The sequence below is a fragment of the Pseudorasbora parva genome, chromosome 14 (assembly GCF_024679245.1).
Source record: "Pseudorasbora parva isolate DD20220531a chromosome 14, ASM2467924v1, whole genome shotgun sequence".
NCBI lineage: Eukaryota > Metazoa > Chordata > Actinopteri > Cypriniformes > Gobionidae > Pseudorasbora > Pseudorasbora parva.
Genome location: NC_090185.1, coordinates 27,978,962 through 28,006,592, shown reverse-complemented (window position 1 = coordinate 28,006,592; position 27,631 = coordinate 27,978,962). Strand labels below are relative to the sequence as shown.

At 37.7% G+C, this 27,631-nt stretch overlaps 1 protein-coding gene across 2 annotated transcripts; it reads right to left on the bottom strand.

The window, feature by feature from the left end:
- Positions 1 to 437: 437 nt before the first annotated feature.
- Positions 438 to 26,564, bottom strand: vasna (vasorin a). 2 transcript variants are annotated; one of them, XM_067414864.1, is made up of 2 exons: positions 26,363 to 26,564; positions 438 to 4,496 (listed from the first exon to the last, which is right to left on the bottom strand). In XM_067414864.1, exon 2 carries the CDS (start codon positions 4,461 to 4,463, stop codon positions 2,412 to 2,414), a length of 2,052 nt encoding a protein of 683 aa, XP_067270965.1. In that variant the 5' UTR covers positions 4,464 to 4,496; positions 26,363 to 26,564; the 3' UTR covers positions 438 to 2,411. The 2 variants fall into 2 exon arrangements, with proteins under 2 accessions (XP_067270965.1, XP_067270966.1); XM_067414865.1 differs by having other exon boundaries at positions 26,457 to 26,562.
- Between the last annotated feature and the right edge of the window lie 1,067 nt (positions 26,565 to 27,631).

Sequence of the window (27,631 nt, the reverse complement as noted above, 5' to 3'; positions counted from 1 at the left end):
TAAAATGGTGTTTGAAATAAAATGATGCGTGGAGTCAACCAATCAAAATGCTGCATGAACTCAACCAATCAGCATGTTCAGTGCCCAAGTTCTACACCCAAAAGTTTCTGAACTTTGTAAAAGTAGTCCCTCGTGAGCAGGGAATTTTTGAGTTGGAAATTTTACCCGGAACTTTATTTAGACCCAGGTCCCTGTGGTCGAAACTCACCGAGTACCACCACAAAGCCCCTAGCTCCTGGGGAAAGTTCCTGCGGTGGAATATTTATGCATTTACTCATCTCACTTGTACAAAAACAGATTCAATATTTAGAGCACTATGTAATGAAGAAACACAGAACACTATATAAGTAAATAAGGAATTTTGTAGCTTAATTTTACTCACTTTGTACGTAATTCCAGAACATTTGCACAGATTTAAACTAAAGACACAGGAAAGTTAGATCTTTGTGGTCACGTTGTTACCAAATACAGGCTTACAGTTTGAGCAGGGAATAACAGTCACAGAAGAGTGTTTTTTCCATTTTATTTTCTGAACAGACGTCAAATTTTTCTTCCAAAAAGTACACATTTTTACATCCAAAAAAAGAAGACTTGGCTTTGCACACAACAAAAGAGAGCAACAACAAGCATCCCAAAGTAAGCATGGGACTTGAAAGCAGTTTTGAAAATGTTTCAAATATTTGAAGCCCCTCATGCTGTGTAAAGCTGTTCCTCTTTCCAGTTGAAAAAAAAAAATGTTTGAATGCGCTAGATGCTGACATCTTCAGCGCACTTAGTGCGTACAGTCACAAACATGTGAGGCACGGGGCTAAAAAAGAGAGTGGGGAGGATTTGACAGTTGACCTTTCGTCACTTTGGATTACAGTACTGGCTCCATTTCTCTTAACAAAACTTTACTGCACTGATAATGCACATAAACATGCAATTCCACAATGACACATTTGGCTTGAACACTTTTATGCTTTCTCAGAGAATATCAATCTCTATGTACATAGGTATTTTTATATTTCTTACGGTTATTAAAGATTCAGGTAAAAGCTGAGGCAGCTAAATTGGCTAAACAAATTAACTCTAACATGTTTTAGTACCCTTTACATCAAATTACCATCATATTGCCACCTGATACCATCACTCTACTATAGTACAATTTTCATAGACTGGTTGCAACAAGTGAGCAAAGCCATCTGCCCTAGTTTACTCCATCGTACGGAATAAACTGCGTTTAAACCTGGCTTTAAAGCCTTACCCTAGTTTGTATGTGTTGGGGCCAGTCTGAATTATGACTACAGGACATATTTAGAAAGCTGGCACGTCAAAAAACAGCTTTGTTAAAAGCGTTTGTTATCCATCTCCTTATATAGTACTAGTCTGTTTGTTAATGTGTGGAATTTGTTTGAGGTCAAAAATGGCTGTGGGTGTTTATAGTCTTGCAAAGTGTTTCTTTGTCAGAAGATTGCAGGACGGAGACTTCACTCATGTAAAATGAGTCTGTTTTCATTCAGAAGTAAAATCATTTTAACTTGTTGCACTCCGAGAGGAGAAATAATGCTTGCTACATGTTTAAAAGTCAATAAAAACACAACAACTAAACACAAAAAGGGACAGAAATGGCGCTTGAAGGATAAGTTTAGCCAAAAATGTAAATTCTGTCATTTATAAACCCAAATGTCTTTAAAACCTGTGTGATCATGCAGGTTTGGAATGACATGAGGGTGAGTAAATAAAATAAAAGAATTTATATTTTTGGTGAAATATTCCTTTAAAAATACAAAAATATAATAACAGCATAACTTTAACAAAACAGCGTAAACTAGACAAAGTAAGAAAATGTCTCTTCATTATGTTTTTTTTTTCACAGCAATTCTCCTGTGCAGGACAAATGGGGTAGAGGGACAGAGGGATGCTTTGATGGTGTATAAAACCTGTTTTGAAGCATCTTTTTCAGAGGCTGTAACTTTCAGCTTCTTTAGGCACCTCACAGTCCCAGTGTCTCTGATCAGTGCAATTTTTTTCTGGACAAAAAAAAGTCCAGGCGTCCAGGCAAGAACTTTTGACTCCTGTCTACCACTTCCAGAGCCAGATACACAATAAATGAGCTACCTCTAAAACGACCTGTTATCCAGCCTAGCAACACTGTGTTCATTCATGTCTGGCCACTTCTTAGAGAGAAATTCTCATTAGAGTCTGATATTTATGGTTATAAAAGGCACTTAAATTGTATCTGTAAAAAAATGTCCATGGCAAATGCGCCTGGTTTAAATACTGGCAGTCAGTTTAAGTGTTTGGCTGGGATGCATTAAAATGTTCCCCAACCCACCAGAGTCTCTCTAGTGTCTGCATTGCACCCGCCTGCAGGAGTCATGGAGCACATTGCCCTCTGTGGGCTGGAGGTATGAATTCCAATATGGCTTTTACACGTACAAAGGTTTTGTACAAGCTACATTGTTGTTGGCTGGACACTGTCCTTGTATTAAAGGTGCCTCATATTCCAAGCTGTTTTGTGCTAAAGATGGACATGCTGTGATTGTGTCGGGTTGTTTTGGATGTGCCAACCCATTCTCTGGACTGATTTTCACTCCTTCCAACTCCAGAGGAGATGTCTCATGTAAGTCCATATCTACTGGAGCCTTTGATCTCCTCCTGCGGCGGACGACCACAACAGTAGCTACAATGGCAACAACCATCACCACCGCCACAGCTACCACAATGGGTATGAGAGAGGAAGAAGGTTCGATCCTGTCGGGCTCGTAAGAAGTGGGTGGGATTCCTGCAGTGCGAGCCTCCATGCAGGCACTAACCGAGTCTTGAACCGGCTCTCCCAGAGGGCTAGCACATACGGAATAGGTGCTGTTTGGCTGTAGCCCTCTAAGAGTGTACTCGGGGTAAGTTGGAGGCACATTAAGCTGAAGTGGCCGCTGGTCAGGGCCTGACAAGTTTCTGTAAGTCAGACGAATTCCACGTATGTTTGGTCTTGTGTGGATGTAACGGTGAAGGTCTAATGAAATGGAAGTGCTGGTTATGTGAAGAGAGCTGATTGTGTTGGGCTGGATTGTAGCAATGGTCTCGATAGAAATTCTAGGTGAAGACGGGGGAAGCGGAGCTTCATTTTGATTCTCACAGTAGAGTCCTGACATTGAAGGCGTACACCGGCAAACAACCCCCCCATTTGAGTCAAATATGCATGTTCCCCCATTTAGACAAATATTGGAGGGGCACATAATGTCCTCTTCTTCAGAATAGTCTGTGATTCTGGGGAAGGCAGTGGTCTGGGAAAGAGGGAAGCTATCTATGTCTGCTGAGGACATCTCACTTGGTGGTGCCGGGGGAATGGCGTGTGTTGTGCCTAATGTTGTGGTGGAGTTTGTGGGCTTGCTCGTAGTACTACTTGTCCCTGCGCTTGTTAACTCAATAGTCGTTGTGGGACAGCCAAAATCTTTATGCTCCAGCTTTGCCAAAACCTTTCCAGAGTTTATTAGAGGAAAGTGGCAACGAGTCTCCTCCATCCTCAACAGCTCGACATGTGCATCATTTAGCCAGGTTGGGAACCAGGCCAGTGGGCAGAGGCAGTTGAAGGGGTTTTCAGCTGCAGTGAGCTTCTCAAGTTTGGGGAAAAGGTTGAAGAAGCCCTCGGGGAAGCCTTGCAAATAAAGGTTGCTCAAATCAAGCTCTAGCAAATTAACCAGATTTTGAAAGTCTTCTTGTTTTAGGGATCCCAAGGGATTCCCGGTTAAATTGAGGTTTCGTAGGCCACCCATTGCCCTCAGTGTAGGTTGTATCTCTACAAGCAAGTTCTGTGAAACATCCAGAACATGTAGGTTCACCAGGCTCCTTAGCAGCTCCTCATCCAGACTGGTCAGCTTCAATCCAGCTATTTTAAGAGACTCAAGGTGTGGTGTCTGTAAATCTTCAGGTTTAAGAGGTGGGATACTATTATAACTAAGGTCCAAGTGGAGCAGTCTGGGCAGTTGCAGAGCTGGCAACACACTAATCTTATTCCCCTGAAGCTTCAACTCAAGTAGGTTCTCCAGTCCCTCAAAAGCAGATGAGTGAATGCTTTGGATGAGGTTGCTGTAGAGATACAGCCTTTCCAGGTTGACCAGTCCTGTAAAACTGTCTTTGGAAATGTGAGTAATACGGTTTGAAGAGAGATCCAGGTTGTGTAATGAGGAGAGATGGCTGAACACCCCATCAGGGATTTCACTGAGGGCATTCTGACTCAAGTCCAGCATCCCAAGCTCGCTAAACTCTACAAAGTCCTGCTGTTGCAAGGTGTTGATGTTGTTCTGAAAGACGTAGAGGTTCTTTGTGGAGGAGGGGAGGCCACGAGGCATGTAGATCAAGTTCTGCTGGACACAGAAGATGCCAATCGGCCTGCAAGAGCAGTTTTGAGGACATCTGCTGCTCAGAGATCCACACAGTAAGTGAAACAAAATGAGATGAGACAGGGGAGATAATGGCCGCATCGTCGGTCAGTGTCTGGTCTTTTTGGTTGAAACCTGCAATAGAAAACAGAAAGCCAATGTCAAAACTAAAATCTTGTTACTGTATACTGCGTGCATTCACACATTGTTGGGCCTCAAAGGACTGTCCAATCCTGCTCCTGGAGGGTCACTCTCCTGGAAAGTTTAGCTCCAGTCCAATGTAATACACATGAAACAGCAAAGTTTTCAGGTTCTCTAAGGCAAGCTTTCAGTCAGATGTGTTGGAGCAGTTTGGAGCTAAACTCTGCACAATACAGAGCAGGATTGGGCATCCCATGGCCTATGCAGTTCATTGTAATATGACTCAATTTCATTGTTTGATGTTCAGACTTTTAAATTCATATTTGTTCAATTCTAACCCTTTGCAATACCATTTTGGTTCTTTTGTTGGGACTGAGTAAAATTTGGGTTATCAAACAAAACCAGTTTTGAACACCTGCTTTACATGACTTATACAAACAGGCATGTCTGAAGCTTTTGTCAAGTTTTTGAAACTTCATCCCAACACAGAGAAAGCAAGCAGCAGGGCACAGTAAAGTTGACTAACTCATTGTTGTGATGACCCAATGAACTTTAATAATTAGATTGCACAATTATTGCAGGTAAGAAAAAAAAACAGGTTGGTCTGAAATGCTGTGGCAGAACTCACCCATTTGCTACATTATTGTATTGCTTATTAATAACTAGAAATGTTCAGTAAATGTTTTCTGAATGAGTCAGAATGACCACTGGTGCCTCAAAAAAAATTAACCTTGTTTCATAGTATGGCTAAGTAACTTTTATCATCCAACAATGGCTGTGGTTTATTTCCCAGTTGACGGAATGTTGACTGAATGTCTGTTGACCTGCCTTGCGTTTAGTTTCACTCTTTCCACTGTTTGCTTAATGAGTTCATCTCAGAGTCTTTAGACCTCATCCCAGAATGTGTCCTTAGAGGAGCCCACCCAGTCCCTCATCTCTTCACTGACAAAACTAAGAATGTCTGAATATAAGTAACTGTTTAAAAGTGAAAAAAAAAATAATTACTTGCTTAAGTGGCAGGTCTTTTAGTGATTTTAAGCCTCTGAATTTTCAAATAAAGTCCTTGTGTCATTTTGTGTGTCTAATTGTTCAATAATATCTCAGATGTCTTTGATTTGGTGAACAAAGAGCCTCTCATCTTCTCCTCTGCTGAGGTAACAATGTGTATGTTTGTGAGTACAAAGAATAGTTTACTGTTCCAACAAGAGTCCTGATCACCAAAGGGCCAGTCTATTGAGGGAGATGAACAACCATTCGTTTGGCAGGTACACTCACTCTTTTCATTTTTTTTCTGTCAGAGTACCCTTTTGTAAGCCTCTTTTTCTCACATCAACCATTTATCTTTTTTTCTCTGCCCTTGCATTCCCTTTTCCCCTTGAATGACAATAGCTTGGATATTAGGAAGGCTTGTGATTGTTTGCTCATAGTCTTGTGATTATATCAGCTCACTCCTTGTTTTAATCTAATCTGAAAATGTTTCCATTGAAGAAGACTGTTTGGCTTGCGTTGCTGTGGAACATATCTACTTATTAGCTGCTTCGAGCTAGTCAGTGGCTGGTTAGCCAGTCATAGCTTTCCAAAAATCAGCTTGAACACCTATGACCAGGTAGTTTGTTGGGACCAGCTAGAAACCAGCTACCAAGTTTCCAAGTATGAACAGTGTATGAGGTTACCTACCTTGCCTTGTATTTAGCTGATGTGACATTCAAATTGGCTTACTTAGTTGAATCATAATTATTCAACCATTTCATCTTAATCTGATAATCCTTCGGTTTCTCTTTCCATCTTATCTGATGTATATTTAGTTTTGATATTTTAGATGTGGTTTTTCGTATTGACTGTATGTATAGCTTTGTGCTTCACTTTTTTGGCTCTCCATTCCATCGTCCCTCTTGCTGAACACTATGCTTGAACTCTGTAGGTTGCTTGAATTTTGACAGAAACTAGAGCTATTTCATTAAAGTGATACCTTTCATTCTGCTCTCCTTCCATTCTCCCTTTCCGCACAATCCCACCGGCATGGCAGGAATTTCGCAATAACCCTAAAAATCCATCTTCATCACAGGGAGGTATGGGGCCTCCAAAGGGTTTGACATTTCTCTCTCTCTCACACTCTCTCTCTCTTTATTTGTTTCAGGGTTCATGCACGTGTTTGCCAAGCTTCTGTCACAACTGATTTTATGAAAACAGGTTTGACGAGGGTGGCATGATGAGTGAAAGGAGGTCACAGGTGAAGCAGAGCTGAAAGCCACCAAAACACCTTTTGTTCCCTTTATTCGTCACACATCAGAGTGATTTTAATCTTAGTCCTTGATTAATAATAATTGATTAAAAATGACAGCATGCTTTTTTTTATAAAGGGAGTGTCAGAGATGTGCACTTAAATTTTGTCATCAGAATATTCCCTTCATTTTTCAGTAAATAATAACAGGGTTTCTCTTTAAAAAAGTCGTTCTGATTATGACACTTTTTTAGCCTCTCACCAAAAACACAAGAACACCAGCAAGCTTACACACACACACACAAATTAACATATAGGTAACACTCCAACACACACAGACACGCACTCCCTCTGGGTTTGGCTCAGCTTCATTTTATTTATAAGCCACAAATGATGAATGAACGCCTAGCCGAATAAGAAACGAACACAAAAAAAACATCCGTTTGCATTATTATTTGACAACTCATTATTTCTGACAAGTATGTACTTTATAATATTAGTCAGCGATGATAGAGAGGGATTTAACAAGATTTAGAAAGTAGAGACACAATATGAGACACTTCGAATGACCCTGTTTACTCAGAATTTTGTATTTTGTATGGTTTTGTTTTTCACTTTATCCTTCCTTTAAAAACTTCTTTTGAATGGCAAAGTTCTAAATAAATACAGCCGAAACCAAAGGATTTGACTAAATCCTGCATAGAGCCTAAGAAATTTCAGTACATTGTGTGTGTGTGTGTGTGTGTGTGTGTGTGTGTGTGTGTGGCTAAGTAGGCTACTTATTGTTAGTAGCTTTTAGTGTAGCTAACAATTTTTTTTAATATACAGGCTACATAACTATACCAAAGGACAAATACAAATATTTAGCTACATGTTTTCCTAGTAGTTTGTTGTGTAGTGTAGCTAACTGCTTATTGTTAGTAGCTTGTAGTTTAGCTAACTATTGTTGATAGATATTTAGCTACACCATAGGACACTAATACAAATATTTAGCTACACATTTTCATGGACACTAATACAAATATTTAGCTACATGTATTGCTAGCTTGTTGGGTAGTATACTGCTTATTGTTAGAAGTTGTAGTGTTGCTACTTATTTTTTCTTAGATATTTAGCTACACCAGAGGCTACTGATAAAAAATGTTTAGCTAATGCTTTAGCTTGTAGCTTATATGCTATATAGCTAACTGCTTATTATTAGCTTACAGTGTAGCTAATTATTTATGTTAATAGATTGTAGTGTGGATAAATGTTTTAATAGTGTAGGTAACTGTTAATTTTTTCCAGCGTAACGAATTACTTATTCTTAGTAGCTTGTAGTGTAGCTAATTACTTTACTGTTGCAGTTGACCTGTTGTAAATTAGCTTTTAGCTACAGTTTCAATATGTGTTGTATCTACAGACAGAGGTATATGTGTATTTCTTTAAATAACATGCTTGAAACGCTACTGTCCTGAAATCAATCACAGCCACGCAACATATTCACACACAGATAAATACACATTTCCGTCAGCAACTCCTAAGGACAGCTGGATTGTGTTACCCAGAATGCATTGGGTCGGTCTCTCCGGGTGACAGCGTGCTCCCATTAAGTAACTGTTTTGCCATTAGGGTAGGGGGAGGATTTCAGAGAGGAAGCCAAAAGAGAAACAGGCTTCTGCACTTAAATGTGGATTCTGTGTGAGTGTGTACACGCCGTAAGCGACTGTTTGTGTTTACGCATGCTTGAATCAAGCTCATGAGCATGTGGCTGGTTTAAAATATGAAACAGATTCATCTGGGTAACTGTGATTTTCCTCATGCTTCACTTCAACCACAACAGAAGTTTCGAAAACAGATCCAGAGCCAGTTCGACTAGCACTAACATTACAAATAATAGCTTCAGTGTCTTTGCTGTTGGACATCAATGAGATTAAATGGAGAGCAAATGGAGACTTTTGCTTGCTAGGAATTTCACCTCACTAACAATTAGATTGCTTAGATTTGACGGGATTTCTGTAGAGATCTTGATATGAACTGAAGTATTTCTTACTCAATCCTTCAGAGAATAAATAATATGAGCTCTGCTAGCCACATTCATGCTACATGCAATACACTTACTTTACAATTTTCAGCTTTTGCAACAACAACAACAACAACAACAAAAGTATCCAATGAGAATTGATTGGATCATGAAAAGTGCCATTACATTCAGTGCCATAGCTGTTTTTAAATTGTTACATTACTCAATAGCATGCACAACCTGACAATAGCTATGTTTCCATCCAAAATTGCAAATTTTGAATTATGAGCAAAAATGGAATATAATATAAAACATTTATGAATGTAGCAGCGTTTCCATCCCATGTCTTCAGGAGAACAAAATTGTGGCTTTCTTGGAAATTATCTTTAATAAAAATGGAAGTTGCTGCAATTGGGCAAGCCAATGTGACTCATAAATGACTGGAAAAGGACTGGATGGCTCAGGCATTTCAGAATGATCAAAACATAATTTGAGATGCTGTGTGCTGGTATACAAGTTATCCAGTCACATCCACTGTTGAGGCAAAGTCACATGAGTTTTTGTTGTGCATCGAGGGATCTATTATGTACATTATGTACTATTATGTACTTATTGGCTAAAAAAATTGCCTCAATTTAGCATGTATGGGTTTTATGCCCACGTTTAGAATTGTATGAGCATCTTGGCATTTCCATCCAGATATTTTGTCTGCAATATCCTGAAATGCACATAAAAAGGTGGATGGAAATATTGCTATTTTCTAACAGCAGCAGAAAAAGTTATTTCAGAGCTCTATATAGCGATATGACACTTTATTTTGATGGCCCCCTTTAGACATCTTGTTGACTCAGTAACGCCGCAACTACATGTCAACTAACTCTCAGAGAATTAGACTGTCTGTCTGTAGGGAAACATCAAACTAAAGTGTTAGCAGATATTAAAGGCACAATATGTAAAATCTGTGGATTAAAATATCAAAAAAAAACACTAACAATGTTCTATATTTTGTCCCAAATGTTTCCAAGAATTTTTAACTCCAGAGAAATAAGCCGTTTTAACCATGCAGGACAAGGGCCGTGTCTATGCATTACCCTCGATTTCCCGATTTTGTAGAAACCATGGAAACTCCAAAGACACTTTAATATATTATGTTTTATTAGACAGGTGAGCAACTTTTTGGATACAGTCATCGCCAGATAATGAATCATTGTTATATAGCTCAACACAGTTAGTCTTAAATGTTGTTTTCTTGATTTACCCTGAGTACCATGTTTTACCATGCCAACAAGCTATCTAGCCTACTGCAGTGTGAACAAGTGACAAGCGAACGCACAATAGCACTATAACATGACTTGCAACACTCAAATGTATCTAATATTATAAAACACCGCTGCGTTACCCCACATACACATGACCGGATGAAGTGGATGCGCTTGTCTGCGGTATAATAAAAGCTCCGTGAAATCAAGGCGTCATCAAGCTACGCCTTTGTTTTGAATAAGCAACCTCTAGTGGTGAAAAATTACATATTGTGGCTTTAAACAGACAGTCTACGAATATTTTTTTAAGCAAGGCCGTAACCATGTCTTGAACATTGGGGTGAACACTCTATTCTTTATTCTCTATTCCTTCGCCTGTTTCACATGGAAATCCATCAAAATAAATGTGCAGGCCACCTCAGTAATAAAACCATAGGATAAAACCTAAAACTCGTTCAGATTGTGATTTATTCACGCCACTGTGGAGGAGAGTTAAAGTTACAAAGCTCTTTACAAAGCTGCTGTCACTTTAAGGCCGAATGCATGGATCCAATACACTGATACACATCTGATATTCTCCAACTGTTTACCTTCACTTAGGACATAATCAACTTTTTTTATGTGAATACTCGACAAAATGTTTATCTTGACATCCGTCTTCTTCCATTTTGCTATTAACTATAAATCAGTGTTCAAAAAATGCTGGGAAATCATTGAACTTCATGAGACCCTACAAGAGTAACTCAAACACATTTTCAAGAAGAAAAAAAATCATCCACTGACTTTTAAAGCTGCTACAGAAACGACTTTTGACTTTGAGGACCTTGAGAGAAATGTAGTGGAGTAAAAAGTACGATATTTGTCTTTCAAATGTAGTGAAGATAAAGTCATAAGTTTCCAGAAAAAAATATACTCAAGTAAACTACAGATACTCAAAAAGTGTTCTTAAGTTCTGTACTCAAGTAAGTGTACTTAGTTACTGTCCGCCTCTGCTTAAGAGCAGGGCACTGCATTTTGTTTTGTGATTTCACCGGGAAGAATAGTCTCTCTCCGCAATGGCATTAAGGGATAGATTGACGCGCTCGTCTGTGTGTGAAGGCTCAGGCTGTGTGCACAAGCCAAAAGAGAACGCAAACCCGCCTACTTTGATTTGATTGGCCATCTCAATCATTCTGACATTGACGAGCGCCGTTAGACCTGAGGCAAACCAGACTAAAATGTAACTTTTAAACCTTTTTGTCATCCCAACAACAACATACAGAGCACTACATAATGAAGTGCAGCAGAGCAGAGCAAGAATTTGAAATATTGGGGGAAATACTTGTCCCCCTCAATGTCACAAGAACCAACATTTTAGGTTCAGATTTCTTTGGATTATTATTAGATCCACTTAACAGGTAGTTTCAGCCATAGCACACACACCCTTCATTCCCTCCAAACAAACACACTCTCAAAAAGACACTAAAAAGGTGCAAGTGTCTTAAACCAGACTAGGTGCAATAAAGGTATATGCACTCCCCCAGCTTTCCCCTGGGGCTCCAGGCAGTTCAAGTTACAATGAATGTCTTCTGTGAGCGTGTGCACACCTGCTAGCCATGCACATCGGGGGAGACACCATATTTCTGTGAAACATGAGAAACTTAACAAGAGAAAAGACCAAAGTAGTCCAACTTACACATGCCTCTGACACACGCCAGCCTGTCATATACTGTTACAAAGACTATCTATCTATCTATCTATCTATCTATCTATCTATCTATCTATCTATCTATCTATCTATCTATCTATCTATCTATCTATCTATCTATCTATCTATCTCCATCCATCCATCCATCCATCCATCCATCCATCTAAACACTATGCGTGGTCACTTTAGCATTTCTGGTACGTGAAGTATTTTATGATGGGTGTGTTTCGGAAAGATGTCATTTTGGTGTTCGTAGTGTCCTTTTGTGCTGCACATATTTTTCTGAAGGGCTGCATTTGAAAGAAGAGTGTGTTTGCGACTGGATTACCGGTAATACGCTGCTGCTATGACTAGCATGCTGTCAGGTGGCATAATCAAGAGATTCAACAGGCGCATTGTGAGTGCCTGATTCATATTCACTTTAAGTTATATTTATTTAGCGAAGTTGTCCAATAAAAAAAAATATCTTGATGTCCATAAAACAAGAAGGATTTACTTTGAATCTGTCAATACCTGGCAGATTACATAAGTCAAATGTTATGTTTTATTGTAATGTGCCATTTTAATTGTATCCGTATATTATTTAATGCCAAAAGCAACCTGTTTCTTGCTTTTTTTTAAACTTTTTTGTACTTTGTCAAATGATTAGGTTCCACTTTATATTAGGTGTCCTTAACTACTATTTACTTACATCAGAACCTAAGTACAATGTATTTATTGTGTTCATATTGTATTGTTGAACACTTTCACTGATATTGAGGTGGGACGGGTAAAGTAAGGGACAGGTGTGGTGGTGTGGGGAAGTTTAAGGGTAGAGTTAAGTGTAAGGGAAGCGTCAACAGTGTAATTAAAAATGTAACAAGTGTCTAGTTAAGCTGCAAGTTCATCCAACAAATGGATAATTCCAAATTAATGATCTCACGATTGACATAATTTTAAGGATTAGTTCACCCCAAAATTTTGTCATTCATTTCTTTACCTTTAAATTTTCAAAATTTATGTCGTTCGACACCCGTAAGACCTCCGTTCATCTTTGGAACACAAATAAACATATTTTTGTTGAAATCCGATGGCTCAGAAAGGCCTCCATTGACACCAATGTCATTTCCTCTCTCAAGACTCATAAAAGGCACTAAAGACGTCGTTACAAAGCCCATCTCACTACAGTGATTCTACAATCATTTTATGTAGCGTCGAGAATATTTTTTTTCTCAAAAAAAAAAAACTAAATATGACTTGTATAGTGATGGGCCGATTTCAAAACAAAGATTCGAACCGTTATGAATCTGTATCGATTCATGATTCGGATCGCCAGAGTCACGTGATTTCAGCAGTTTGGCGATTTGACATGCGATCCGAATCATGAATTAAAAAAACTATTCACAAAAACTATTCTCTTCACTTCATAAAATTATTGTAGAGCCTCTGTAGTGAGATGGGCTTTGTAACGCCGTCTTTAGTGCCTTTTATTGATCTTGAGAGAGGACAGGACATTGGTGTCAATGAAGGCCTTTCTGAGCCATTGGATTTCAACAAAAATATCTCATTTGTGTTCCGAAGATGAACGGAGGTCTTACGGGTGTAGAGTGACTAACCCTTTAAGTTCAGTTTTATAAATACTTATTTAATATGAACAGGCACCGAATTCCATCTTTATGATGTTTAAGGAGCACGGTCATATTATTGACAATCAGCTGTATATATATATATACACAGCAGCTTACCTCCGTTTATTGACAGTTTATCATCCCTGCACCACCCCTTCTCCTCTACTTACATACACGGGGGGAGTACTCTAGGTTTGGGGCAAATGCTGATCGCGAAGCCCTTACCCCCGGACAGTACGCCAAATATGCATTTCAGTTTACTCTCTATAAATGATATTTAAGTGTGAACTCATGAACTGCTGCTCTAAATGAGAAAGCTGATCCATCGTGAAATGACACAGCCCATATTATGGATTACAGTTTTATTTTGCAATTGGGCAATAAGGGCATTACCGGTTTCACGATAAATCCCAATAAAATGTACTGAAGATTAGCATTTCAGATGTAATTATTATTAAAACCATGTTTGATTATCATAGTTTTGAAAACTCACAGTAAATCCTGTCCAGCCAGCATCAGTCTGGCCCAGGCACAGCGCGGAGTTTGAGAAGAAATAGCGGAAGGCAGTGAAAGTACTCGGAAAATTCTGTCATATTCTGGCTTTTACAAAAGTGCTCACCCTGTCTGCAGAACATGCAAAAAGAAAAGTCGCTGCAATAGGGGGAAACACTTCAAATCTGGCGAATCGTCTTCATGACCATCATGTTGTTTAGTGAACGTAAGGGAAGTTAACTTAATTGGACACAAAATGTTTTATTGAAATATTTTATCTTGCTCACTTGAAAACGTGAAGCTTCCATGAAGAAACGTTTGCAGCAAGTGGCTTTGAGCCAAAGATGAACGAACAAGTTCAAACAAGACTATTATGGTTGGCATTTAAGGGATAATAATTTATATTCATTGTACAATTATTACACAGATTTTTTTTTTTTTTAACCAGATAAATAATTACAGGGACATATTTAAATGAGATTGATGGTTTAAATCTTACCTATTTATAAATCCATTTTGTACAATGTACAAAACAATCGTCCAGACAAGATGATCACAACAATATTATAGTAGTATTAACAGTAAAGTCCTCTGATTTCATTTCCAATACAATCAAAAACAATGAGAGAGCACTGTCCCTGTTATAATGCGTTGCTATTGAAGATGGTCATTATAAGGAAGGAAATGCTCCAGAATAGATTCTTCCTTAAAAAATGCATAGAGCTGCTTGTTTTATTGTTCGTTGCAGTTTTTTTTCAAATATAAAACTTCTGTTCTTTTTGAACAAACCGTCATGATCATTTTGCTCACTATAATCGTGATATGAAGTGTATTAAACGCAATCAAGTATCCCCCTCTCATTTTGCTCAAAAATGCATTAAAAAAACACTTTTACATATAAAATAACAACATTTACTCACTCTTGATATTGCAATATGCAAAGCATGCTGGGAACTAACAAGCCCCGGCCAGTTTCAGTTAATGCAGCACAAATCATTCATGTAACCCAACACAAACGGATTAAGTTTGACTTCAATTTTATTTATATTTAAGTAGATTGAACACAATCCAATTAAGTTTGGACTTTTTTTAGAGCAATTGTCTTGCTTTAGCTAATTTTAATTAAGAAATTTGAACAAGCAGTAAAAAAAAAAAAAAAAAAATCTTCAGTATAGCGGTGAAGTTGTGAATTGCAATCAAAAGCTCACCTCTCCCTTTTGGAATACAGAGAAGCCATGTTGGCGGACACAGAACAAAAACGACGTCGTCGGAGAGAGCAGAGTGAGTAAGTTTGTCCGTTTAGGGCTACTGTAGAAACATGGCGGTGCAAAATGCCAATTTCACTGTAAGGGGACCCACAGCCTATGTAGATAGAAATGGCTCATAGCCAGGTGATAAAAACAGTTCATTATGTAAGGTCATTATACACCGCTGAATTATGTACATTATATTGCATTTCTGTCAATAGAGCCTCATAGATATTACACACTGCACCTTTAAATGACATTTTGTACAATTCGAAATAAAAGATATTGCTTTGAATGCCAGCCTGCTTATTTTGCTTAAGATAAGGATTTATTAAGAAAGTGCACATGTAATGCAAACAAGAAACTATGCTTCTGACCACAGGACGAGATCTGTCGTTGTAACCACGACAGTTTGGAACTACGATTTCGAGAAACACCAACTCGTTGAACTAAGCTGATACGACAAAAGAACTTGCGACCATAGTTGCCATATGCTTTTGGGAAATGCACTCCTGTCCAGTTCCGTTAACACAGTGCAGTTTTTTTTGGAGAATGCTGTTATGAGTCCTGAAAATGTACAAATGTTTGGTTATAGAATGTGGTTTTCACTCCATCTATGTGTGAACATAATCACATTAAAGGGTTAGTAACCCAAAAATGAAATGTATGTCATTAATGACTCTAATGTTGTTCCACAATATATGTCGTTCCAATAAAATGTGCAATTAAACTGTTTACTATAAAGGGCAAACTGCTCTTGCAGTGAGGCAAAGGACTGTTTGTTCTTGTCTATACATGTATCTTTCCCTCTCTCTGCAGGTTTCGTTAGTTCAGGACAGGTTCTTAGTATTTTAAGCTGTTTTTCTGGCTTACTTTCAGACCAAATCGGTGTGTAATAGACTGAAACATAACAGCTTTTTCACATCTCTCAAAGAAAAACAAACACACACACACACCATACAGACATATTTATCTGGTGAACAGTCATACACCTGTTAAAAACATTCAAGTAGCAAGTTATTCAAGTTAGCACGTTCTTTTGTTATTCATTGTACTACGTAACACATAATGGGTGTCAAAAAAGTGAAAAATGTTGTATGCCCGACGCCATGAATCTTAATGCCATAACTCATAAGCAAGTACACATATTTGAGGCACTAATGTCAGTCAACAGTCAAATCCCTAAGAGTTAAATGATGTTTAAAACAGGTCTGCAGTCAAAAAAGTTCAGCAGTTCATTACACGTTTACTCACATACATTGAATTGATTTAAATCTGAATGGGAGCCTGATATCAAATGTGAATTGATTTGAACCCACAGAGAGAGAGAGAGAGAGAGAGAGAGAGAGAGAGAGAGAGAGAGAGAGAGAGAGAGAGAGAGAGAGAGAGAGAGAGAGAGAGAGAGAGAGAGAGAGAAAATGAGAGTAAACCATAAAAAGGCTGCATGAAAAACGTATGAATTTGAATATGAACTGATGAGTCAATAAGAAGTGAATTGAATTGAATTAATCGACATGAAAAAATGACATGAAAACAAATTATTTGGACTTTGAATTGAACTGAGTGAGAGAAAGACAAAGAGAAAATGTTTTTGCATGGGAAACGGTCATGCCAATTAAATTAGTACATTTGAATTCATTTGAATTTGCATAAGAATTAAATGTGAACCCAAAGTTAAACCTGAATTGAACTGAGCTAGACATAATGGGATCAAAGTAAGCCATACAAAATAATTGCATGGAAAACATTAATTTGAATATAAAACTGATGTGAATTAGAAGTGAATTGAACTGAAAGATGTGATAAAAACTACTGCATGAAAAAAAACACAATAGAGTACAGTATTCATTTGAATTTGGATCTGAACATGAACTGAATTGACCAAGAGCTCCAAATAAACAATTTCGCCAAAATCGATTCAGTTTTAATTTGAATATAATGAATGTGAATGAAGTGAACTGAACCCTCTTAAAAATAAAGGTTCTCTGTTGGTTCCATGGAAACTTTCATTGCACAAAAAATTCTTTACGATTTTTTTAAATGTGCTAAAATGTCCTTTTTAAGAGAGAAAAAGTAAAAAAAATGTAATGGAAGGTTTTTAATGCCATCACTGTGAAACCCCCCTTTAGGAACCTTTATTTTTATCAGTGAACTGAATTAAACAGAGTAAAAAAAATCGCAATGGAAATAGATTGAATCTTAATTTTAACATTAAATAAATGAGAATGTTTAAAGAGAATTCAATTGAGCGTGAGAGAGAGAGAGAGAACTCGTGGCTGGGACATGCTGGAACAGCTCGCCCCGCCGCCCCCTTCTTGCCCCGCAGGGGGTGTCCTGTCTCCTGACCAGCTGTGTCAGCTTGAGTGTTTTCTGTGTCAGGGACTCTAAAGACTTCAGTCTGTCAGACCAGACCAAATCTCAAAGCACAAATGGATGGGAAATTCTGCTCAATTCTTGGTCATTAATCAAATAATCACATTTGTGATACTGAGCATGTGATCTCCTTTGTTGAAAAGGTCAGATTTGCTTGCTTCCACTGAAACACAAGATGCTATTTAGACGATCATCAGGTTCAAAATACCACAAAAATCGTGTGTGAAGCGCTGTTTGGAGCTCAGCACCTCAGTCTTGGATTAGCGGATCTATTTACAACCCACGGACCATTAAAACAAATAAACCAATTTCGGTTCACCTCCAGTGCTGACGAGGTATGCTGGAACAAGGCCAAATCAGTTTCTCTGCCTGCCTGTCCTGACCTGTTAATACCTTGGTGACATTGAGGCCCTCTCTGAGTACATTTACCTCCTCCGAATGATGTAGCTCTTGCTTGTAATGTGTATACATGGTGTAAGCGTGGCTGAAGTAACGAAATACTATAGGGAGGTTCTCCAGCACACTACTCTGTTTGTGTACTGAAGCAGCTCACTGAAAAGCAATGAAAGACGGGGTGCACAATGTGTGTGTGTTTTGGAGGCTTATCTGATCCATCCTGGCAGTCTGCTGACGAATTTGCTCTGAGACGGTTCAATCGTGTCACTGATCGATTTAAGTGTGCGCAGCAGGAATTAATGTATTGGTGACCTCAGTGTAACCCTCAGTATTCTCAAGTTGCTCAAGTGACTTTGCTGTGTAAATATGCATTGATTAGCCAATCATAACAGACGTCACATCTTAAAGGAATAGTTCACCCAAACATTGAAGGATCGTGTGACACTGAAGACTGGAGTCTTTTGGATTTGAATTTTTGCTGTTTCCAAATTCACCTACTTATACTACATTTTTATTTGTAACCAAGCAGATCTCGGCAGCCATTGATTACCATAGTAGGAAAAGATCTGCTTGGTTACAAGCATTCTTCCAAGTATCTTCTTTTGAGTATGAAATTCATACAGGTTTGGAGCAACTTATGGGTGAGTAAATTACGACAGAATTTTCACTTTTGGGTGAACCATCCCTTTAACCATCAGACTCACACATCCACCATGTTTGTAGTTTTTTAACCCTTTTTATCCCCATTTGTAGTTCTAATCGAATCCTAGGTTTTGAGCAATATTAGCCTTTAGAGTGTGCACCGATCTGCACTTCGAATTCTAAACTGAAATAGACAATCCGGTATCTTTGGAAAACTCCTTTCAAAAAACTACAATTTGGGATGCTCTAATTCTATTTTTGAATACTATTTAGGATTTATAATTTGCAAATTGGGACGCACTCATTTACTTTCTTCGGTGAAATTTTATTACAGTAAATTGTAATCATTTAGTCAAAACCTTGAAAATCGCACCAAAACTGTAGATTCTCTACATCTTTCTGACCTGTCAGTGACACATGCATGTTTTGTATATGTTTCATAAGAACTTACAGTTACAGCCTTAATATAACTGGTGTATCATACGGCCAAAGTAATCAGAGAAGCAGATCCCTTTGATCAAACAGTGCTCTCCTGAGTGCCTGCGTTTGAAGGAAGGTAGACGGATGTTTGCTGTTCTTGACTTGTGAAAACCTGAACACCACCCAACAGACGCAGCCAAAGGACATAACTCTCTGTCCTCAAGCAAAATAACAAGATTGTACAGCTGACATTCAGGAAAAAAAAGATTTTACCAAGAGTGGAAGAGATGTTTTTAGTGCACATGGGATTTTATTTACACGCAGCTTGCATCCTTAAAGTGTGTAATTTTCCACAAAAATATAAAAATAATGATTGATTACAAACAGGTTTCCTGAGCCCTTTAGGCCCGGCATCACAAGGGGGCATTGCCTCCTCAGATCTGATCTGTCCCCCCTCCACCCCCAAAACGCAATTGTTTTTTAACCCTTTAACAAATACAATCACACCTGTGTGATTGGAGCATTCAGTGCGTCACTGCTAAATTCAAACAGGTTTTCTCACTTTGGCTGGTACTGAGCCAGAGACGGACACACTCAGTGCTTTTCATATATCACAACTAACCACATAATGTTTATTTTAGGTTTTAGACATTTGAATAGACATTTAAATTAAGTACTGTAAAAAAGACGCTAATAGTTTGTTAGATACACATCCCATACACCAAGGCCGTAACCATGTCTTGAACATTGGGAGAACCCGTTTTTATTTTTTTAAAGCGTAAAGAAACAGAACAGTGAATTCAATTCTAGGTCTTCTAGGTCTGGGAAATAATCATTGGCTATTTGAAAATAATATTTGCATTAATTTCTGTCAAATATATTGTATGAATACATTGATCCCCTGCTCAAATTTGGCTTTAGTGGTCTTGTGGTAGAATTTTTGTAAACAAAGTCAAAGGTTCTGTGTTCCAATACGCTCTCATAGTTTATTTTGTTTTGTGATTTCACTGAAAAGAATAGTCTCCGCTACGGCATTAAGCAATAGATTTTTGCATTCTTCTGTAATTTAAAGAGAACCTTAACCCCGCCTGCTTTGATTTGATTGGCCATCTCAATCGTTTTGACACTGACAAGCACTTTTAGACCTCTGAGGCAGACCAGATTAAAAAAATAACTTTTAAACCTTTATGTCATTCTGACATACAGAGCGCAGCGTAATGAAGTGCAGCAGAGCAGAGCAAGAATTTTAAATATTGTGGGGGGACAATTTGGCCATTTCTAATTATTGGGGAGGACTTGTCCCCCTCAATGTCTATGGTGGTACGGCCCTGGTATACAGTACAAGTAGTATTTTTGCTGTTTTCTTTGCAATTTGATTTAAGTGTAATGACGTGCTTTTTATTTATTAAAACATTTTAATTAAATTCAGTGAAATTCCGCATTATACCATAAATTCCGTTTTTATGACTGGATTCTATGATTCGGTCCGTGTTTCCCGCATCGCGGAAATAATAGGGTCCTATACAAGCGATACATCTAGGGCTGCATGATACATTGGCATGGAAATAAAATGTTCTAAAATAAAATTAAAATTAAACTCATGCTGAATAGAATAGAATAGAATATACGTAGAGCCCCTAGATATATATACTATAGACTCCTAATCCCCGGGACGCAGTGGCTCCCTCAAGAGTTATGAATGTCCCCCACATTTGAGTGTCCTGGCTTTGGATCCGACTCCTTTTATCTTCTATTGGCTGGATAAACAGATAGCACCACATCACACTAATGCTTGAGGTAGTGTTGCTATGTGCTGCTGGTCGGGATGTACAAAAAAAAGAGAGTAATGTTTTGAAAGCGCCACCGAGTGTTTACACTTTTCAGGGAATTCAACCAACGAATGACTTTTTTTATAGTTGTCTCTGCTGCTTCAGCTAAGATAGGAAGGCAGTATTTTAGTGCAGCATGCAATCTTCTTAAGTTGTTTTTTTTATTATAATTTTCCTTACATTTTCGGACCTCTGATGATTTATGTGTGTTTATATTTCTATTGTTGTTCTTGGTTCTTGCCTTCACTCCACTCACAATCATGCAAACAGCAGGGTTGCCATCTAAACTGTGTTTTTACAAGTGGACACCGTGACAGGCACACACATGAAAATAAATCCTAAAAGCTACAACATAAGATAATACACAGTATTTGAGCTTTTCTTCGCCAGCCTTCCTTATCTCTTGTCAGCAGTTTTGGGGGAAGCTATTTTGAAACTACACAGTTCATAATTCAAAGTAGTTAAACTACACTCAAGCTACTCTTATTTTAAAAAGTATTAGCTAGCATTGAATATACTTTTGGAAGTAGGCTACTTAAAAAATCTAGTTTTTAATGTTGTATATATGTTTATTTGGTGTTCTTAATATGCTTTAAAATAAATAATTGGGCAAAGTCAAGTCAACACTATTGCTGAGTATTTTCTCCCTTAAAACTGCAGTGAACCAAAGACAACTGCAGTTTGAGGCCATGTCCACACTAATACGTTTTCATTTGAACAGTGTTTTAAGTCAATGAAAACCTATAGTTTTGAAAACGCTCTCCAGAGCGGATACATTTGAAAACGCCGTCTTCACGTAGTAATGTGGACTGTGAAAACGGAGGCTTTTTAATACGATGACACATTTTTTGCCATATGATGCAGTCATATGACCAATTCAGCCAAGATGGTGAACAACATTGTACAGCAGTTGTTTTGTATGCTTTTTGTTTTGACAGCCTTGTTAAATATTAATGTCAGTTTGTACATACTGTTAAAAAACTCAGTGCCTTTTCTCGACATTGTCGCAAAATGAGTATATAAACGAGTAGCAGAAATTACGCAAGTCGAAGCTTCTTGGATTTGCTCATGCGCAGTACGGGGATGTAAGCGTTTTCAGACGTTTCAGTGTAGATGAACACTTTTTGGAAAACGATTGAAAATGATAGTGTGGACGCGGTGCGTTTTTAGACGAAAACTCAGTTTTTAAATTTATCCGGATTAGTGTAGACGTAGCCTGAAACCACAAACAACCTTTTAACCAATCACGTCAACATGTGGAAGGGCTTTAGCATATCATTAACTATCCTGTGAAGCAGGGGAGAAACCAGGTTTTCCCGGTATATTTTTCAGTAGAATATGAAAAATCGGGTACACTTATACCCACATTGCGGGTACACGCAATATAGCGGGTAAATTATGTATATGACGTATATTGCAAATGTTATGATGAACTGCGTAACATTAGCAACACATTATTAGCGGTTTGATAATGTAGTCAAGCAAAAGACTAATCATATTAATTACCTTTATGTGTCTGACAATGTAAAGCGTGATACCTTAAACTTTGTGCAGTGTTTACTACAATAAAGTTGAGTGTGGGTATGAGCTGGTCCGAGTGAGTGGAGGCAGAGCTCTTTTGCATATTCATGAATTCCAGTATAGGCATTCAAACATTCCTGAACTAAATTTTTATACACATGCTGATATTATATAAGATTAGAATGTATTTTACAGGCCCATATGGCATCTGCAAACATCACATAAATATATTCAAACTGATTTTGGGTAAAATATGCAGTATTTTTTTAAACAGTAGCTGAAAGCATAATAATATTAGCCAAAATATTTAATAAAAAAAAGCACACAAGGGGCAGGAAACACATGGAACTTTTAAATGACAGGCTATATGACACTAATAAGGTTGCATGTTGCTCCATTGTGTCATTTTTAATGCTCCTGTATTGCAATCCTTTGTTTAGCCAACACTTCAAGGAGGAAGAAACCAAAGGAAAACCAAATCCTATGTTTTAGGAGGAGGGCTCATGCTTTGGCAGTCACTACCGCAACAGATTTTAGTGATTTTGAGTGATCGGTATAATCCAAACAACAAGCAACGCGTTTCTAGGGTTTTCATCTGACCTTTAACAACAGCCAGAGTCGTAGTCAAGGCACAAAGGCCGCAATCTTTGCAATCAAAGTGCTTCTAACTAAATAATCTTCAGATGTCAGACACTTGACTCTACCTCTCAGTCTATAAGGCCGTTCTTCACTGCATCTGCACACACTTATTCCTCCTCGCTGTGTCTTAACGTCCATCATGCAGTTATTAACTGGGACTGGGAAGCTCTATCTGAAATACTCCCCTATATAGTTGTCATGGTGGCATGACCCGAGCACTTATTAGCTGACCCTTGGGATTAGTCCAAGCCTGGCCGGAGGGGGTTAAGCCTTCACCTCCGAAAGCCCACTCTAACATCCCACTAGTCCCTTTAATTAAATTGCTGAGACACCGCGTCAGGAATGTTTGCCTGTGCTTTTTGCTTGCTCTCCTTCTGTATCTGTCTTTGCTTTTCTCATACGCTCGTCCCTCTTTCGTATCCTAAGTGCCCCCTCCGTGTTTGCCTCTCCTGAATGATGACTGGCAGACTGCCAGCTGATCTCTAACGCTGACCAAAACAAAATGAGAAGAACGTGTTAACATGCTTACGACAGTTATTATCACAAATTATTTGAGGTATGCGCCCTAGATTACTAATGGCAGATCAGATTTAACTCGCAGCTGGGTCCTTGGTCTGCTTTGACGTCATTCATAAACAATATTTTACTAAACAAACAGATAATAACTTGGGTTTGCTGCTCAAAGGGAGTTGAGTGCAGAACTAATATGTGGTTATGCAATCTGTTAAAACTATTGAAACTTCATCAATACCAACAATAAAGGTTCTTCAAAGCGTTCTCAACATCTCAGGTTCTCCTGAAGAGTACACTGTAAACCCCAACGCTCAAAATAATACATTTCTTTGAGTAGAGCCAACTCAAATTAAACAAATTAGTTCAAACAAATGAACTTTTATGAGTATTTATAACTTTCTTTTTAATTTGAGTTCTCGAAACTGCCCCTTTTTTAGTAATCCAAATTATTTCATTGTTTTGAGTTGATGAACTTAACCTATACTAACTTAAATTAAACTTAAACCGGATTACGATTTCTTTTTACCAGCATGCTTTGCCATGACATTCAAAAGAGACAGTAAAAGGCTGTCTAAGTATACTGTCTAATGTTTTGTTATGCTAGTTTAGAAGAGTTTCTGATATGTTGTTTTTCGTAGGGTTACCATCATGGTGACAAGTGGAGCATAATCTTAGTTTGAAAAGAGATATATGTTAAATGTATTATGCTGTCCTCATTCAGCAAGAGCCATGCTGGGCTAATGCTACCAAAGCATTGTGTAACCAATTCGCCTGGTGGCATTTATTGAACTGGCTAGTTAAAGCTAGTCAAGTTTCCACTACTAAAAAATTGAGATTGCACAACATTTTTAAGTTAAATGTATTAATTAGCTTCCTCAAATATGTCAAGTTCAGATCAATTAAAATGTTAAAATTACTAAATTTCAGATTAAAATGTAAGATTACAAAATAAAAATCTGCAAGTTCTGCTTAAGCTTTAAAATTTTTAACTTTAAAGGCAACTGTCTCGTTTTTTTTTTTAGTTTTGCCAACTTATTCTGGTTTACAGTGTTTTTAAAGCGTAGAGTGTCATGAGATGCTTATAGTTCTTTAACCACTTCAGCTCTGCGCCCTGGGTACACATTTGCATATGTCATAATTATTTGAAATATGCTGCAGCGCTGAAGTGGTTAAAGATTAAACAAGCATATTGTGTCTCTGGGTTATTGCCAGCAAAATATGTTTTTCTAAAGGACTATAAAGAATAAAAAGCATACGCTCTTAAAAATAAATGTTCTAAATTGCTATATGTGGTAGAACCTTTATAATGAGTGACATGTTTGAAAGTGGTATTTGTGTAGACTGTCAATAGAGTGAATTTCATTAAAAAGATCTTCATTTGTGTACTAAAGATGAATGAAAGACGTATGGGTTTGGAACATGAGGGTTTGTAATTAATGACAGAATCTTTCATTTTAGGGTGAACTCTTTAATGTCCCTAGAACCTTTCCATAGCCCAATATAATTGACAAAAAAAAGTTCAGATGATACAAATTCTCTTTACAATATGAAAAAAAAACCCTGAAAGGTTCTTTGAGGTACCCAAAATGGTTCTTTTATATGGTTGTAGGCCTACCTTTATTTTTATGAGTGTATTCTAAACCCTGAACTTATATGCTAACTCATTTGCTGTGATAGTCTAGTGGGTATTTAAAGGTTGTGACCATTTTAACATCTCTGCCAGACCTCTTACCAACCAATGTGCGAAGGAAGGAGGCATACAGCTGAGGAGGATTTCCAAACCAATTCAGAATCACTAAAATGAATAGCCAAAAACTCAGCATGTCACTAAACCCTTGCTCCAAAGTACTTCTTAATAGAGTCCTCCACAAAATCTCTCATCGACTGTTGAGATTTCTTTGAAGCAACGAAAATAATAGGTTTAAAAGCCGGAATAAATGAGCATAGTCTTCTTTACGCCCTGTGCAACTAAACTAATTTACACCTGAGAACCACTACTCATCTGTTTAGGTGCCAGCAGCTTGGGGGAGAAAGGGGTGGAAGTTTAATGACATTTCAGGGACAATATGGAGCTTGATTTCAACAGGTTTCGCATTGACAGCATAGGCTACTGTAAGCATTGAACACAATAATATTGTGACAATAACGCTATCACAAGCACGTTAGTCCAGCAATAACGATAATGTAAAAACCCGGTTAAACACATTGGTGCTACATTAACATAACAACAAACGACTCGTTCTTCTGAAGGAATCTCTGTCAGTGGTTTTTGGATTGTGCTGCTGATGTTTGTCTTGCGTAATAATGTCGTGTGAGAGAGAGAGAGTGTGTGTGTGTGATTTGTGCGCTGTAATTTTAGCACTTTGTTTCGTAGATGTAGCGACCGAAATCTCCTCAGGCGAGCGCGATCAAACTTTGTGCTTAAAGGCACACGGTGGTGATTTTGACACATGCATGGATGAAAAAATATAAAATACAAAATGAAAAGCATAATTGGGGATGTCAACCCCCAAAAGCCCACTATAGCTTAGGTTATTCGCACAGATAATGTCAAATAATACAAAGGACTAATATAATACAATAGCCTATAATATAGCGACATAAAGGCTTATTTTGCTGATTCGCATCCTAATATGAAACCAATATTAAACTCGATTTTATGATTTATCGCATTCGTTATGTTTCGTAGCCTACCATTCACATCCATCCATCACCGACCAAGCAATCCTTGCACGGTGATACATTGACTTCTGTTACCTGGCATGGTACGAATAAACATGTTTTATACTGAGCTCACGAGACCAGTAAGCCGGTAGAAGTTCTGAGATTTTAACCATTCCCTGCCAAAATTTCTAAACAAAAGTCCCAAAATTAAAACGAATTATTTCTTGTTATTTTATTTGTTTATATGTAACTATTTTAATATGTAACTCTATGTAAATATTATTTAATATGACTATATATAGAGAGGCATATTCAGCAATTAGCTATATAATGAATTGCACTGCTTACCTGTAAAACCTCCAAAGGTGAAGCAAGTGTGCGTTGTTTTATCCACAAGAGACCGTAGACTATAAGAACGAAGCTCAAAACCATAGACTGTAACCTTAGCCTGTGGTCATTTCCTAAGCAGGAATCATTTCTCCTGGAGACGAGCTTTGACACACATCACATGTAGCGCACACACGGAGTCCCTGATCCGTACAGGTTGCGTCCAGCCAGACGTCTGAACTTTAGGAACACGGTGGTGTTGTTACTGAATGGCAGGAACGCAACACCTCCAGGGTTTTAGGAAGGAGGAGCAAAACTCTTCAGGCTTGACACAACTCTCCGTCGCCGGGCTGTGGCAACAAGGGGTATATCGCTACAGCCTACTCACAACAAATGTTGTTCGCATTCGCAGTACAATATTGTGCCGTATAGTCTGATATAAAATATTAGAATATTATACAAAATGGCATAGGTAAGTGTGGTCACATTATCTCAATTTATATCAAAAGGTGATCAAAAGCAATGCTGAAGTAAACCAAATCCAAGCAACTTTCTGTTGTGCAACGGCTAATTCCTATGACTGCCTTCAATACACTGTAGAAAATTATTGTTGGTTTAACTTAAAAAGTAAGTAACCTGGTTGCCTTAAAATTTTGAGTTTATTGAAATAAAAAAAATAGTTAGGCTAATATAACGAAGGAAATTATAAAACATTTTTAAAATGTATTAAAATCAAAGGTTTTATAAATAGAAAAGTATTATTGTATCTGAAACACATAAAAATTAGATAAATCATGAAAAAATCACAATTTGGCATGTTTCACTGCGGCGTCGCACATAAAACACACTTAAATATGCTTACAAAATCTTTTAATAATATTTAAAGGTTGTTGATTCTCAAAAATATTCATTGTATTAACTCATTTTTTATTTATTTTAATGAACACAAAAGTTTAAGGCAACCAGGTAACTTATTTTTGAAATATTTTTTTTTACAGTGTAACTATTTGTAGCAGAAATTATTAGCCTGTTGTTATAATACATTTTTGAAAGTTTTGTTCACACTTCAGTTTTCTTAAGGCACGTTCACAGCAAGGACTATAGTGATAACAATAAAGATTGTTTTGTCATTCTAAATTTAATAAAATAGCAGAGTCCACACCGCAACTTTAAAGTCACCATTAAAACAAAATGGAAGTATTGGCTTTTAGAATTAATATTTTTCTATTATCTATAATCCAGTGTGCTCCAAAACAATGACAGAATTCACATTTCTAAGATATAAGCGTT

Bases quoted from the DNA above. Each gene is read 5' to 3' on its own strand.
- vasna (XM_067414864.1), bottom strand. From the start codon at position 4,463: ATGCGGCCATTATCTCCCCTGTCTCATCTCATTTTGTTTCACTTACTG.